General features: G+C 42.6%; 1 protein-coding gene across 1 annotated transcript in view; it reads right to left on the bottom strand.

The window, feature by feature from the left end:
- The window catches only part of skia (v-ski avian sarcoma viral oncogene homolog a), an 81,668-nt gene that overhangs the window by 4,635 nt on the left and 60,282 nt on the right, over positions 1-16,751 (bottom strand). Inside the window, exons 2-6 of the mRNA XM_070967567.1 lie at positions 7,532-7,648; positions 4,546-4,661; positions 3,681-3,988; positions 3,148-3,476; positions 952-1,182 (exon numbers count right to left, since the gene is read on the bottom strand). Coding sequence (XP_070823668.1) covers positions 952-1,182; positions 3,148-3,476; positions 3,681-3,988; positions 4,546-4,661; positions 7,532-7,648 — 1,101 coding nt within the window. The remainder of the gene's footprint in view (positions 1-951; positions 1,183-3,147; positions 3,477-3,680; positions 3,989-4,545; positions 4,662-7,531; positions 7,649-16,751) is intronic.

Genomic DNA, 16,751 nt, shown 5'->3' with positions numbered 1-16,751 from the left:
CCTGATGCACTACAGCTACCAACTGACTTGTAAGTTTTGTTCACGGCAACATCCATTCCAGGAATTCCACAGCTACAATGAAACCCAGTGGTTGTAGTTTATTACTTTGTGGACAATTTGAATACAATGGTGTGATCAGAATATGATCACTAAACTAAAAATTTAAGCTTGATCTGGCTTCTTAATTTGAACACATTTTACTTAACTTGGGTCAATGCAATTATGTCAAAAAAATGTACACATGCAATAAAATTTTGTAGATTTTATCTTAAATTTGAAGACACAGTCTCTTGTATCAAGCTGATGTCTTGAAACAGGTGGCCTTTTCAGCAAAACCATCTTTGAGAGCACTAAGATAATGCTGAAAGCTTCTGAAAGTCTGTCATTTTTCCTGTCCTAAGCCCAGGCTGCAGTAACACGCACATCTAAACCATCTTAATGACAGCTTTCCAAAGATGACTGCAGTCTCTGCAGGGAGACGCAGCTGGAAGGCATAACCTCCCTCTTGTTTTGTCTAATCTGCATTTCCCATGGTGCCTGAGGGAAGTCGACGTCTCTTCCTGTTTCCTTTCGGGAGACTTATCATATGTCTGTGCACTTGAGGCTACACCCATGTATTTTTGACTGGGACTGAGGAAATGTGGGGTTTTTTGTTGCCTATTCCTCTGCTGACCTTGAGAATGCTTGAGACAGAGCAACCCTGAAACACTGCAATTACTCTGAGGGTGTTGACATAATGGTCTAGACTTTTTGTATCATATTGGACTGTTAATGTCTGTCTACATGCCTTATTTGGCTTTTTTTTAACCCCTGTCGCATGTTTCTCAAATGTGTTATCAAGAGATTGTTTCTTCTCATTGTACAAGATTTAAGCCCAAAATATGACTAATTGACGCTTTTCGAAATCTAGCTCAAACCCTTCACAAGCTAAATCCACGTGTGCTAACTGACCTGTGCAGAGTATTTTGCACGAAGACGTCCGGCCTCACAGCCTTTATCACAGACCCTCAGTTGTCGGGCCTGCTCCAGCTCCCGCTTCAAACGGATCCGCGACTCGTTTGCTTCCTTCATCTTCTTCTCGCTTTCAGCTCGCAGACGCTCAATTTCCTTCCTCAAGTTTCGCTTTGCCTCAGTTGCCTCCCGCAACTTCTCCTTCTTGGCCACTCGCAAAAACTCCAACTCCTGTGGAAGAAGAGATGGTAGGAGTTAGCATCAAAGACAGATGCTGTCTTTCTGGGTGGCTTTTTACATAATTTAAATCTACTTCAGTGTCCCCTGGTGCTTATGCAACTGCTGTGAATGCCAGTGGATATATCTGTCACATGGGTCTTTCACTTTGTTTTCAAGCTGTTGACACCTGAGATCAGTGACCTGTTGTAGTAGGCTGCAGTGTTCATGTCAGTGTTTACACTGCACCAACTCAAGGGTTGGGGCAATGTGTGGGCTGACAGAAATTAGGTTTCCTTCCTCTGAATCTCTGAAAGCGTGTGAGTGTGTGTTGTGGTAACACACCCATAGCATACTCATGAGAACATAGCAGTTGGGACAAACATGTCCGTCATCAAGCTTTGTTGGGTCATACAAAAAGAGTGCAAAGAAACAATCACACCCTTTACTCTACAGAAGCTTAACATAAGAACTCTTTCAATGCCATCGACGTTAGGGTTAGGGTTAGGGTTGGCAACATGGCAGGAATTATGCCAGTGGGTTGTTTTAAAATAAGGCAACTGTTCATTTAGCTTGTAGGATGGTTGATTTGTCTTTCCTCTCCACAGCTCCTCTAAACTCTGATGGGAAGTGAAAGTGGAAGGCTGTCACTGGAATTGCTTTTCTTTGCTCAGGATGCATTTTGTGTTTCACACCCACACAGACTCCTTCGTCTGCATTTTTTTTGTTCTCAGTCCAAGACCAAAAATAAAAATGGAAGTCTGGCCTTTCCCTTTGCAGCAACATCCGCTCTCATTGTTATCACTTGCCAACTCATGCTAAGCTCTGCGAACAGTGATAATGACTTCTAATCCACTTCTGTATTTTGATGTCTGAGCTCAAGTAATTTCCTCAGTGTGTCAACTTTGAAAAGTCTGATTTCAAGAACGTGGATGGAAGCTTAAGGTTTGTAGGAGTCGTCATGGGCAGCTGGGACAGTGAAATCCCATTCTCCCATCCAACAGCAAAACATTATCATGTTGCATTTACTTACTTACTTACTACTTAAATATAGCATATCAGTGTGAGAAGAGAGACTCAAACACCAGGGTTGTAGATCTAAATACTGATAACTATCCAGTGATATCAGGCCATCACTATGGGCAACATTGGGAATATATTCATATGTCACTGTTTGTATAATTCTAATGTGTGCTGCTCAGTTGTTTGCCAAACAATCACAGTTTCTTTATTGTTACACTGACACACTTGACTGGTTGGTGGCCTTGAATAACAAAGTGGTTAGTTTAGACAAAGCAGGTTACTGCTTTATGTGGTATGATGAAAACACATTCCAAACCCCTCGCGTCACGGCTCGAATCTGTTGAGACAAATCCCACCAAAGTCTTAACTCAATCAAGGCGAGTCAAAGTCGAGTCATAAGCAATTTTTTACGCAAATTAAGATAACTCAAAGTCATATCTCATGCCAGTTAAGTTCTTGAGACATTGCTTGAACTTTCCTTGAGGGCAACTCCACATCAAGTCAGATTTCAAGTCAAGATGCTACTCTTTCTGGTCTGTGAATACACCGAAGTGACATTTTTCTTTCAAACCTGAATAGTGTTTTTGTTTGTTTTGTTTTCTCCCAAAAGCCGGGTCCTTTAAATGCAGGGATTCAGGGGATCCAGGATCCACGAATCAAGTCAAAGTCAAATTTGTGACTTGATGTGAGAGCAAGTTTCAAAGTCTACAACTCTGTCTGTTGGCTTTGGAGGTGTTGGAAGGTGTGTCTCGTCACTCTTAATGGAGCTGGGCTAGAAGTTTCCCTCAGCTTCCAGTCTGTGTGCTAAGATGGACTAAATACATCTGGGACCAATCTCTGTACTTACAGCACACATGTGAAACTGATATCATGTTCTTAAATGAACAAGGGAAAAATGAACAAGCATATTTCTGACCATGTCATACTATTCTTACTTTGATATGGATGGAACCCTACCTGTTGGAGGCTGCGTTTGGCCTGCAGGGCAGATCCCAACTTCTCCTCCTGCTTCACTCTCATTTTAACAATCTCATGCAGAAACTTCTCCTTTGACTCTTTGGAGTCCAGTCCGCTGTCCAGTGCCTGCCTCAGGCTCTCCAGCTCCGATTCAAGCCCCAGTTCTGGAGGGGTAACAGGGGCTGTGACGGGTACTGCTGTAGGTGCAGTGCCCTCGGCCAATGTGACAGTGCAGATGGGCCCTTGGGCGCCTGGCGAGCTCAAGTCCTTGGCTGAGCTGCTGGACGAAGTGAAAGATGGTGACGATAGAGAGGACAGGGACGAAGTGACTGTTGGGAGAGACCAGAAACACAGAAGAGGGTGAGGTTTGTGGAAAAGCTGAAATGTTTTGGCGGTGGAAATTCACTGATATCTTTCTAGTTGTCAGAACGCATTTGATCTTGTCATATCAGGACAAGCTTTAGCAAGCTAGTTGATCCTCAAAACACCCAATCTCCAAACATCTAGTTGCTGGTATCGAGTTCTTTGCTTACATTCATCACGGCTCTCCACTTCGATCTCCACCTCAGAGTCTTTGTCATCCTGGGGTGGTGGGGGCGGCTTCCTGGCTGCTGAGGACGGAGGGCAGGGGGCCTCTGGCACCGGGGGTGGGAGCTCGCCTGTGGCTCTTCTCTTGCGAGGCCTGGAGCTAGCATTGGCACCCTCACCTGGGGGTTCACCTCCACTTGGATGGGAGGTGCTGGGTACAGAAGGGGACATAGGACCCATCTTTCCCAGGGGCAGCGGTGTGAGGGCGACATTGGGGGCTACAGCTTTCTCCAGGCTCTTGTAGTTGTAGAAGCTAAAAGGAAACCAAATTTAACTGTGTGTCTAACGGTGTTTACATGCAGTAACATAAATGAAGGTTACATAAGAGATGAATTCTGCATACAAGTAAATACAGCCAGTACCATATTGTATGATTTGTTGTGAACAGCCTAAGCCAACCAGAGCACAGAAACATTCAATAAATTGCCTGCAGCTCTTTTCTCCCACTTTGTGAGAAACTGGGCCAGATCAACTGTGATGTGGTGCAGCCTGCACTGGCATCACCATGCCAAGTGGATGCCCACAGTAACAGTGTGTGTCATATGTGTGTGAATGGGGGAGTGTGGGAGGCTGTGGTACAGTCAGACTTGACCTTTCTGACACCAGCCCACCCAGACAAGTGAGAGAGCATGTTGGGAGCTCATCAGATCCAGCTGAACAAAATGGCTGTCATCTCTTGCACTAAAAGCTTCTCTTACAGCACAGATATTTCATTGTTTGTGGTTTGTTTCTTTTGAAGTCAGTTCAGGGCCATTTTGTGAGAGTATCTTCCATTTTGGACCTTGTTGTCCTGTGCTGTACTGGGCTCACCTGTCTCTCAGCAGGGCCAGGGGGTGACTAGAGAGCTCCTTGTCACCAGCAGAGATGTGGGGGGACCAGGGTCTGAAAGCTGAGGGCCTCTGCCTGGGCTGAATGCAGTTAAACCCCTGAAAAAAAGAGCATTAATACATTCAATCACAATTAATTAAGACATCACATTCAGTATTGATACAGACAAGGAACTCAATACCAGTTTCTCCATTTTGTAGTTAAGGCTGGATATAGTTTGAAATTTTTGGACACATGCCGATATGAGACCTGAGTTTATGTACTACTTTACCCTACTTTGAGAATCATAAACGTATTGTTCTGTTTTTCACTTAACCAAACAAGCAAGATTTCTCGAACCTTACATGTTATCTGAACACAAGTCTAGAAAAGTGGATGTTCACAAAAAGTGATACGATATCCAGATCATGCAAATTTAGACTGTAGAATATTTCTGATTCTTAATATTAGTGGTAGTGGTATGGTATAATATGATTAGTGTGACAAAGTGCTTGTTGTTGCAGTAAATAATTGTAATTCTTTTCATGTAGACCAGTCCTTTGATTTTAAGGGGGTGCTATATTGATTTATGTGTTGTGTGACTGGAGAGAGGTCAGCATGAAGACTGACGACTGTGGCGACACTGTCACTGATGACATTCCATAACCATATCTCCATGGTAGATTTTTTTAGGGAATACTGATATTTAGAGGGGACATCCATCATTATATTTTGGATATATTCTGTTACACTGTGCACTCAAACTTTGCTCCATCTCAGTAAAAGAATATATAGGGCTCGTGGCAGTTACTCTCTCTGTCAGCATGGCTTGCCAAATCTAAATTTAAGCGCTACCCTCATCTGAAAAGTTGTGTGTGTGTGTGTGTGTGTGTGTGTGTGTGTGTGTGTGTGTGTGTGTGTGTGTGTGTATATATATCCATCCATCCATCCATTTTCTATGCCGCTCATCCCTTTCGGGGTCGCGGGGTGTGTATATATATATGTGTGTGTGTGTGTGTGTGTGTGTGTGTGTGTGTGTGTGTGTGTGTGTGTGTGTGTGTATGTATATATAAAATATATAATAATATTTTTACCAAATATCTATCTCCAATATGTATACGTCCTTCATCTAGGTTACACATGTATAGAGTCATACACTTCATGGGGATATTATAACCCAGTGTCTTCTGCAGGACATCGTGTACTATTCCCCAAAACCTTGTATTTTAGTGCATTTCCAAAACATATGACCATGATCTGCTTCTAATTAACCACATTCTCTCCAACACATGTACTTGGTATTTGAATATTTGTTCTTGATTTTAGGCATGATAGAGAATCGCATCAGATTTTTCCAAGATGGTGGATGTATGATGTGTTTTCCACATCTCTTGCCATTGTTGATCTGTAATGTCTATGCCAAGGTCTGATTCCCTTTTTTCTTGCTTTGTATAATGCCAATATAATTCTAAATTAAATTCCTGAGTATCATTTGATTAAAAGTTGAGTTACACCCCACACTTCCATTGAGGGATCCCTTCTGATTTTCTTCTTATAGTAGTCCCTTAGTTGTAAGAATCTGTAAAAATCATGTTTCCCCAAATCATACTTATTCTTCATACTTTGGAAACTCTCCAGCTCCCCTTTCTCCTCTTAAGTGCACCATGCTGTAATTCCCTTAGTTACCCATGATTTGAATCACCTGTCATATTTGTTTGGTTTAAAATTATTATCGAATGCCACCCATTTTAATTGATTTATATCCTTTACCTTGTGTTTTTGGATTACTCTGAACCATAACTCCAAAGTGAATGATGTAATTGGGTCTATTTTTTCCTGTATTTTCTTGTAGATTTCTTTATCTCCAATGATACTCTGAATTGGGTACCCATCCAATTCCTTTTCCATACCTTTCCACTTAGCCACGTAATCCAGCTTACACCAGCATGCTATGTATCTAAATTGGGCTGCATGATAATATTCCTTTAGTTTTGGGAGACCCATACCCCCCCCTGTCTTTTGGTAGCTGGAGAGTTTCATACCTTACTCTGGGGCTTTTTTCCTCCCCAAATAAACCTTGATATTATTCTATCCCAGTTCACAAATTGAATTTGGGGGACTTCTATAGGTAAAGATTGGAAAAGATATAAAAGCTTAGGCAGTATATTAATTCAACTTTTTAATTGGACCTGTCACCTCCTCCATGTAATTTCAGCTGTTAGCATTTGTTTTGTGAAGAACCAATTGATGGCAAGTCCAAAGAATTCCATAGGTTGGGCATACAATTTGCTATAATATTCCCTGAAAACCTTCTCTATATCTTCTGGTGAGCATAACAGCTCCTGTGTTTGGGGGTCTCTTATTTTATGAATACTATTAATTGCTTGCTGTTTTCTTATCTGCTTTGCCAGTAATTTAGTAGCTCTTGGGCTCTTTTCTAATACTCTTAAATTTTTGGTGTTTTTCTTCTATGTTTCTAATCTAGCCTTTTTTATTAGTGCTGTTTCTGCTATTATTTTTCCCCTAATAACCGCCTTCATGGCATCCCAAAGTATTGTTGGGTCCACTTCACCATTGTCATTTTCCTCAATGTATGTGTTTATTTCCTTTTTAATCCTTTCCTTTCTCTGATCATCGTTCAATAGGCTCATATTTAGCCTCCATGCTGTTTGCCGTTTTCTGTTATGTAGGTGAATTTTTAAATAAAGTGGGTTATGGTCTGACACAACTGCCCCCCCAACACTACACTCCTCTACAAGATGAAATTCTCCTACACCCATAAAAAATTAGTCTATCCTTGAATGTATTTTATGGGCAGCTGAATAGTGTATACTCCCTTTCCAGTAGATGTAGATTTCTCCACACATTAATCAGACCCATCTCTTCAGAAGTTGTATATAATATTACGTGACACCTCATCTCATGCACCGTGCATCATCATCATCATCATCATCATCATCATCATCATCATCATCACACCAACACCAACCTTGTTGGAGGCAGACAGGGACTGTAGCCAGTCGTGCTGCTTCTCTTTGTCAGCCAGCGGGGATTGTGATTGGAAGTCTTCATGTTTGGACTTTTTGACTGGGATGGGATCAGACGCCTGCAGGAAAAGAAGCAGATTTGTTTTAAGTTTTAAAATTGCAGGATAATGTATACAAGTGAAATATGGCTGGAAAGTTTGGAATCGCCATTTTTTTCTTACAAAGATGTGTGTGTGTGTGTGTGTGTGTGTGTGTGTGTGTGTGTGTGTGTGTGTGTGTGTGTGTGCGTGTGTGTGTGTGTGTGTGTGTGTAAAAATGCCTGATAGGGGTGCGCCAGCAGAGGTGCCTGATAGCTGGAACTGTTAGTGTATTTAAATGAAGGTGTGGTGTTGACAGTGTTCGGCTCCTTCTATGACTAGGAAAGTTGTGTCAGGGTTACCAAGTTGTTTTCGCACACGCACATGTGCACACATACACACAATCCAGGCCTTGGCAATATGTCCCACACTTGTCACATACAGAATCTAATACAGCCAGGTGTGTTTGCTCGTGGCTTGAGGTGACTGGGGCAGTGTGTGTCTGTGTTTGCGTATGTGCGTTTGTATCCGTCTATCTTACACAGATTCACCCATACAGACAGACAAGTAAGGGTTTGTTTCTCTTCCCCCGTTAGGCTGGCTTTGTGGCTATGACCTCAGCCTGTCCAAGCTGTGGCTGTCACTAGCTGCCACACACACAGACACACACACAAAAACACACACACACGCAAACTAAGAGAAATTGCGATGCATTTCTGATTGAACTGAGTGTGTGATGCTTTTTGGGCCATTTTTAATGCTAATCTAACATCATTTTATAAAGCCGAAGCTGGTGGAAGGTGGCTAATGACAGCTAATGAAAAACAGCAAAGAAAGAAATATTCAAATTTCAGTCCAACTGAGTATATATTGTGCTACTTAGTATGGGTCTTATATGGGTATGTAATGCAAGTAGATACAAATAAATTCCAAACTGTTCATTTTAATCAGAAAATGCACTACTAAGAAGATGTAAAAGATACATTGTTTAAAAAGGACCAGTCCACAAATGTGAAATCTTGTGAGGTATACAATGGGTGTATTACAATGGACCTGTAAAAACACTTTCTTTAAAATAAATCTTCTTCAGTTGCTCGCAGTGATTTGGCACAACTCAGCAGCATATGGAGGAAAGCTGCATGATTCTTACTGACTACTGAAATGAAGTTCAACTTCTTGTAATAGTTAAGAGTTTCGTTCTGGAATTATCATACATGTTCTATGTTTTTTCACTCTTTATCAGTGCTGGGAGGTCATGTGTTGGAGTGGAGGTCACACATGTAATGCAGATCTGGGCTAGCTTTGTCAAACCACCAATATTTCTAGAGGGGATATATTCACTCATACGGTTCGCTCTCTCGCTCCCAGGTTCACTCCGTGGTGCTCTCTCGCTCTTATTTTCTGTCTCTGAGGATCTCCCTCTACATCATTCAGCCAGCAAACTGCTGGTCCGCACCATGCAGGAGTGGGCAGAACACGCTGCACACAGGCGCACACACTCACACACAGACACACAAACACACACCCCTAGTGTCAACAGGTGGTCATTTGTAATGGGGTTAGATATTCTCTCTCTCTCTCTCTGCCTCTCTCGCCCATGTTGGCAGTGTGTCATGCTATGCCACATGTCTGTGTAATCAAAGCTGCTCTCACAGGAAAGCAGCATGGCTAGACGAACAAATACCTCTGAGGTCTGCCGACATGACAGCTGTCCTCGATCCACCACGGCACTGATGCACAATCCCATGACTTTTAGTGACCTTCTTTAATGACATCAGAGTGCTTCCAAGACCAAGAATGTTCTTTTCTTGTTGGTTTAACCGAAAAGCTCTCGAAATTTCATGTTGTACGAGACAATTACTTCTCAAGGCTTGTACCTCTATTATATCTCTGGCCCCTTTAAGAAGGTCCTTCATATGTGGGAATGACATTTATGGATTTCTAGAGGGTTCATTTTTAAGATTTCAAATAAGGAAGATCATACATCAGGACCTTTTTTGGACAAATGTTTTTCTACAAATAGCCCTAACTAAGGAGGTATTTGTGTCTAGAATCTGTATATTTGATTAATGACTGTCTGCACTCAACTATTATTTCATGACAATCACACAGTTTTTCTAAGACCTTGGATTTTAAAGGTTTAAGTTCTGTGAAAAAGGTCTTCATTACAAACACATGATTTATTGGACTTATTTTCTAAGCAGCAAATGAGCAAAAGGCAGACACAATTGTTTTTTTGGTTTGTTTTTCTTTTTGTTTTGGTTTTTTTTTTTGGTGACCAGTGCATTTTTGGGTTAAAGGGGGTGAGGTTGTTGTATCTGGTAAAACAACAGGGAGTGCAATCGTACAGAGGAGTTCTGTCTGTGGCTGGCAGGTTTGTGGGTTATCTTGAGATGAAGAGATATGTCCTACATATCAGGGCAGCAAAGCAGGGCTAGAGGCATGAGGCTAGTGGCAGCCTAGAGTGCGGCTGATCTCTCTCTCTCACACACACACACACACACACACACACACACACACACACACACATACATACAAGCATGCGCGTGTACACACACACACACACACACACACACACACACACACACACACACACACACACACACACACACACACACACACACACACACACACACACACACACACACACACACACACAGTATGCTGCCTCTGGGCAAAGTCTCCGTGCCACGTGCCAGTCCTCGTCTCGTGGATTACCGGTTGCCAATGCTGCAGCTTTCCATCAGGGCGAGATCCGGTCCTGGTAATCTTGGATGGAGGAGAGCGTCGGGGGGTCAGCAATTGGCAGCTGAGCTCATGGGGCTCAGTGGTGGGGGCTTCGGGGAGGGAGAAATCTGCATGTCTGGATTACTGAACAGTGGGACTGTGAGACATGAGGCTAACAGACAGCCAGGGTGGGAATTCCTATTTTAAAAAAGCGGCTCGGTCATCTCTGTGGCACTGGTTATTTGAGACCCTAGGGCTGATTTCAGGTGATACAGAGCAAAAATGAGGAGTAGTGTAATTTCATTATAGCCTGATTCACTTGAAATGATCCTATTAGGGCTGCACGACATCTTCCTATGTGGGTCCCTGGGATTAAACACTATCAAATGGAGGTCTGCTGCTGAGGGTGTGTGACATGAAAACGTGAGAAATCCTCCTCCAGACATACACGTGCACATTCATACATATACACACAGACCATAACCAAGAGTGAGTTGGACACTTTTTAGAAACTTGACAGTGTTCTCCCGATAAGCCTCTGACTAAGCAGATGATAAACCTGGGCTAAATTCAAAGACACACAACAATGCGTGTGTGTGTGTGTGTGTGTGTGTGTGTGTGTGTGTGTGTGTGTGTGTGTGTGTGTGTGTGTGTGTGTGTGTGTGTGTGTGTGCGTGTGTGTGCATGTGTGTGTGCATGTGTGTGTGTGTGTGTATACATCCATGCACTTTGCAATCCACCCCCTTTATGATCCGGTGTGGATTACACAGCATAGACAGGATGTCACACTTCTAAAATAAGGCTTTCCGATTAGCTGAGGTGTGTGTTAGACATGCCCAGACTGCACCGTCTATGTTCTCAGCTTCAGTACCTCGCACTGAGAACATGACACCTCATCATATCTATGCTCCAGCATTACACTAATATCTGGGAGATGACATTGGCTTTTTATTAAAAGTGTGATATTATTTTATTGTGCATGCTTTCAGTGAAGAGTTCCAATACTCTGTGGTCTAAGAGCTTGTTTCTTTGGCATGATGTTAGCCAAGCACCGTATCATTACTGGACCTCTGAAGTGAATATCTTTCAAATGCGACTTTACAGCCTCTTACTTCACACATGGCAGCTAGGAATAACCCCTGCATGAGAAACTCACAAAGCCTCAAGTCATGGGGCAGCATATGTGGAAATAGTGAGAGTGGCAGGCTCGCCTCAGCTGCCATAGGGGGGCCCCATGCAGGGGCTCATGTGTGAGCATGTGTCTAGGCAAGTGGATGCCGGTCTATATGTATGTCTGCTCGAGTGTGTGTGTGTGTGTGTGTGTGTGTGTGTGTGTGAGTGTGTGTGTGTGTGTGTGTGTGCAGACACAGGATGGGTGGAGTGATAACAGTCTTCTCGGTTGAAGTCTGTCTGTGCCTCTTGAAACCCGCACAGTTTCAGAACACTTCCTCTGTCTGCAGGCCATTGCTGTTTGTCACAGTGTCTAAGTGTTTCTTGAACAATATACAGGGAAGGATTTCTTAAGACTTGTGTGTTATTGGAACCACTTTTTCTGCTCTTAATTAGTCTTTTTGAAAGTTTTGCTTGCATCTCAGGGCTCCAGTACCTCTAACACATCTACATTTACGGAGGAAAAAATTGAAACTTTCCCTAAAAAAATTCCAAAGTCTTTGATCGTAGGGACATTTAAAAGAATGGGCATTAGCCTACAAAGTCCCAGTTCAAGAGATATTTCCACAAGAGCTCCCATATGAGGAGGAATCTGCAGATACATAGTTTACAGAAAACTGACATAACTATTAGGAGGACGACTGGGGAAATGAAACTTCTAAAACTGACTTTGTTACACATTCACGCTGTTGACCTTCAGGCAGTTAAATAATCTAAAATAAGAATATCCGAATCAAGTTGCTGACATTCTGAAATGAGAGCATTCTGAAATGCTCTCTAAGACTAGTGGTCCCACTTTGGGGAAGCACTGCTATAAAAAAAAAAAAAGGAATGAAGGAATGCATGAAATTTTCCAAATCAGCAGTACTTTTTGGAGACACAGCAGTTTATGAAGAGGTTCTGTACAGCTGATCAGACTCCGTCCAAGGGGTTGGTGGAAGTAGAAAATGTCAGATGGGAGTCTGTAGTATTCTCTTCATAAAGACAGCAGAACGATGAAGAGTTGACTTAAGTCACTGCAAGGCCTCTGATCAACGTCCCTGTTTAATTTCTATTTCAATTTGTATTAAGAGTTAAGAAGCCAAGAAGGCAAAACATTTGGACAAATGTTATTCTTGCTGGTCTCTTCTGAAAACTTAATCTCGGGACATAAGCTCATTGAGGTGAAACTCGCCTCAACTCAAACGTTTTGTCATGAGAACTACGCAGACACCTTGTTTCATTTTTGCCACTCCCTCCTCTTGCTGTCTACCCCCCCAACCCCACCCCACGAACCACCTCCCTCTATTTGTCTATCTGTCTGAGTGAGTTTCCTGTGTCATAGATTACAGGATGTCCTCTACAAACAAGCAAGATTCCAGTGGTAGAGAAAGAAAGCAAGCAAGCAAGCAAAATAAATTCGACAGAAACTTTCAGTACAATCTTGTGTTACTCGAATGAAAATGCATAATAATACATTTGAAAAGTGGATAAGAGTGTGAAATTTGACTACAAAATCCTTGCTCTAGGTTTACCTTTTTCTGTAGCATTAACTGCATCTCAAGGTCTGCCTCAGCAGATGAAGTTTGCTCAGTTCTCACAGAGAATTTTCACTTCTAGAAGCATACAGAGAATTTCCATGACAGCTGATGAGGAACTCTGTGAAATGTTGTTGAACACTCCAGCAAGTTTAGTCATACTTTTTTTTGTTTGTTTAAAAAGTGTCTCAGAGTAGTTTAGAAAAAATAAAACCTTACCTATTTTATTTAACAATGCACTGATATGTAATGCCATATTAAATTGTGAGGTTTTTTTTGTAGTACTGTGTAAATCTTGGGTGTTTTTCAAATGCCACTGATCATCATCGCCATTTCCTTTAACAAGTAATCTTTGATGCTTTGACCACATAGTGTGACTCAGTGTCAAGACCGCATGGCTGTCAGAGACAAACATGGTGCTGCACATGCTGCCTTACCCAACATCCCCCCAGACTAGGACAAGATGAAAGGGCAAACAACCTGTTTTGTTTGCTCTTTCTTCACTCAGTAGGGTGAATGGAGCCGCACCCTGCCTGTGACCTGACTTTGGCCTCCCTGCATGTCTTGCTAAGGGGCCCATAGCGGTGGAAAGGGAGGGGCCCTTCCTGGAGGCAAAGTGAGAGCTTAGCACACCTCATGCAGCATCGGCCACAAAAACCCAACATATGCTGGGAAACAAACAGGTGTCAGACAACTTGTCGTTCCACTGTTTATGCAAAAAAAAGGCTGACCTGGCACACTCAAGTTCGAAGCTGAATTCTGAATTCATGAGCTGCTGGCCTTGAAGAAAACAAACGAGCTGTATATAGTGCTTTACTTCTCCCTAGAGGTCTGAGTAGCTTTTTTGTCTGCTACAACCTGAATTGTTATGAGCAGTGTTGGAAGGTGAGCTGTTCTGTCTGGAGAGTGGAATGTTCATTAGCTTTCTATACTCATTTCTCAAAATGTGACTTGCTCCTCTCCTTGTAACTTTGTGTGTGAATGTGTGTGTGTGTGTGTGTGCGGTTCAACACCCAGATGAACATACAAGATAAAAATATAGAGAGCACCGTGACAGCTCACTCGAGTGAGATTCCTCGACTGTGTGTTTGTGGGTTACACACACACGCAGAGCGCCAATTTTGGCAACTACTTCATCCCACCATCGTCTCCTTGGCTGAGGAGTCACAGAGAACAATAGGGCCTCTGTCTTCAATGAAGTAAATAGCAAAAACACTTTACGTAGTTACAGTCAAACCATTGCAGTGCAGTACTGCAAAGGATGAAATTAATGTTATTATTCACGACTCAGTCTTGCTGAGACACAGTTCTGACTTCAAGATGAACTGGTTTGCTGACTACACTTTAAGTGACCTCATTTAATATTCACTTTGATGTAGTGAGGAGTAATTTCTCCTGTACTCAGCACATAAGTAACTGTGTTTATTCACTTCAACATTGGAATTCTAAAGAGCAAGTATTAACTTGTTAAGCTTGGAGAACAGTTTTAGGACGTGAAGGCAAAGACACCTACCAGGCAAAAACTGGCGAAGATTGTGTGCATGTTCATGTGCGTACAGACAAATGGCAGATGTTCAGACTATAAGGTACATGTATATAGAAAGGAGGCCCCTGCAGTACCTGTCTGTACCATCTCTCCCCACATAACCCATCATTTATCCCCTCAAGAGGGAAGCTTCTGCTACATTCTCCTGCTACTTGAAAGAGAAACAAGAAGACACTTTGTTTCCACACTTCTCGCCACAAACAGCTTGTATTGATACTGCTGATCTGTGCAAAATATGCTAGCTCTTCTATCTTCTCCCATTGCTCTCCTGGAGGGACAGTATAACACCAGAATTCTGACATTTCAATTCCTTCTTATTTCAACATACATTTTTCCCAGAAAATTGTATGGCAGCGGGTCTGCTGTTGTTCCTGAGATCTCATCTTCCACAGAGCCATGAGAGGCTAGTAGATAAAACAAGAGCTGTTGTTTGGTGGCACGGTGGTAACACTGTCGCCACACAGCTAGAAGGTCCCTGGTTCGAATCCCACCTGGGGCACTGTGGGCGTGTCCTCCAGCATTCCTTTGGTGCCTGCTGCTCAAGGAAAGGGGCCTTTCTGTGTGGAGTTTGCATGTTCTCCCAGGGGTTTACCTGGGGTATCTTCCACAAAAAAACACTAAAAAACATGCAAGAAGATCACCACCTGACCAATGGTGATGAAAAATGATCTGGGTTCCCGGTCCCCGGAACGACTGACCAGGATTAGTCAAACGTGGAGGAATAATTTCACTGAAGCATGTGCATGATGTGTTTTTGTTGTGTTCTTCAAAGCATGGCATGTGCATGTGTTGTGATTAATAAAGTAAAGTTCTTCTTCTTGTTCTTCTTCTTCTTGTTCTTCTTCTTATGTAAAGACATGTCTTTGATTAAGTCATGATTGTAAAAATGCCTTCACGATATAGCAAGGCTTTTCAAGGTCTGGCAAGTCAATCCGTACCCAGTCCATAATTCAGTGATCATCAACTGGCAGCTCACAAGCTGCATCCGTCCAGTGGAATAATAATAAATTCAGAAAATTTGGGCAGCCAGCAGTATTCACCAGTGGAAGAACCCCAGTCTGTCCTGAAAGTGGTCATTGCCAAAGCGTGGCAACGAGCCAAAAAGACAGTAATTCATAGTTCAGCCATTCTACAAAATCAGGTCATTCTCCAAGTCCATCAAATAGAACATTCGATGGACCCACCATCAACCCACTCAGCTACCAGGCTGACCATTCACTGGAGTGGACAACAGCACACTGGCCGGACTACAGGAGGTTTACACTAAGCTTACCTATTAGATACAAAAAGCATCACTGCTTCTGGGTTTGTATTGGCCAACTGCTGTATTGAGTCTCAAATTAAGTGTCCATTTTCAGGGGTGCACAATTTCTACAACTTGCTACATGAGGCCAAGCTATGTTAAGCTACACAATGCTAAGCTAGGCTACTGTTACCACAACTGAAAGGATAAGAGGATAAATTAGTCCCCTAGTCCCAAAAGGAAAGGAGGGCCAACATTCCAAACAGTCTGTGGCCAGGGATCAAATCTGACCAGAGAGCAGTCAGACATACAAACAGATGATTTCTCAGATTAAACTCTCCTTATCAAGCAGCCTTGTTTTTAGCTGGACCATGAGTCTATCTACCATTAGCTGTGAGGGTCACTGAATTTTCCCACCTTGTGGAGGACCATGTAAATGGCTTACTTCAGTTAGAACATGGAATTCACCAAAGTTGTTGTTTCTCAAGTTTTACATCGCAAAAGTAATAAGCATGGAAGCAGAGAGAGAAAGAATAATGGGAAAGAAAGAATAATAATAATGACTCCTCTTATACCACAAGCTTTCCCATTGCTGCCTCGAGGCCACGCAGAACAGATTTAACTGAACACACAGACACATACACACAAACACAGAAAAAGAGAAGGAAAGGGAAGAGATTGGGAGGTTTGGGAAGGGAGCAGGGCCTCCATTTCCTCTCGCCAAATTTGCTTTGGCAACTCGTTCCGTGGGAATGATGAGAGACCAACTCTTCTCAGCCGGAGAGAGCCAGGGATCGGCCCACCGAGGAGATGGAAAGCTCAAAAACGTAAGATAGATGGAGATGGGGGAGGGGGTAAGTAAATACAGCTGGACTTTTCCATTGCTTTTCCTTTTCCATCCCTTCCTTGGTTTTTGCTATTTAGAGAGATCAAATGCTAACA

This window comes from Chaetodon trifascialis, chromosome 8, assembly GCF_039877785.1.
Source record: "Chaetodon trifascialis isolate fChaTrf1 chromosome 8, fChaTrf1.hap1, whole genome shotgun sequence".
Lineage (NCBI taxonomy): Eukaryota > Metazoa > Chordata > Actinopteri > Chaetodontiformes > Chaetodontidae > Chaetodon > Chaetodon trifascialis.
The sequence above is the reverse complement of the archived record's forward strand: the minus strand, read 5'-3'. Positions and strand labels throughout refer to the sequence as shown.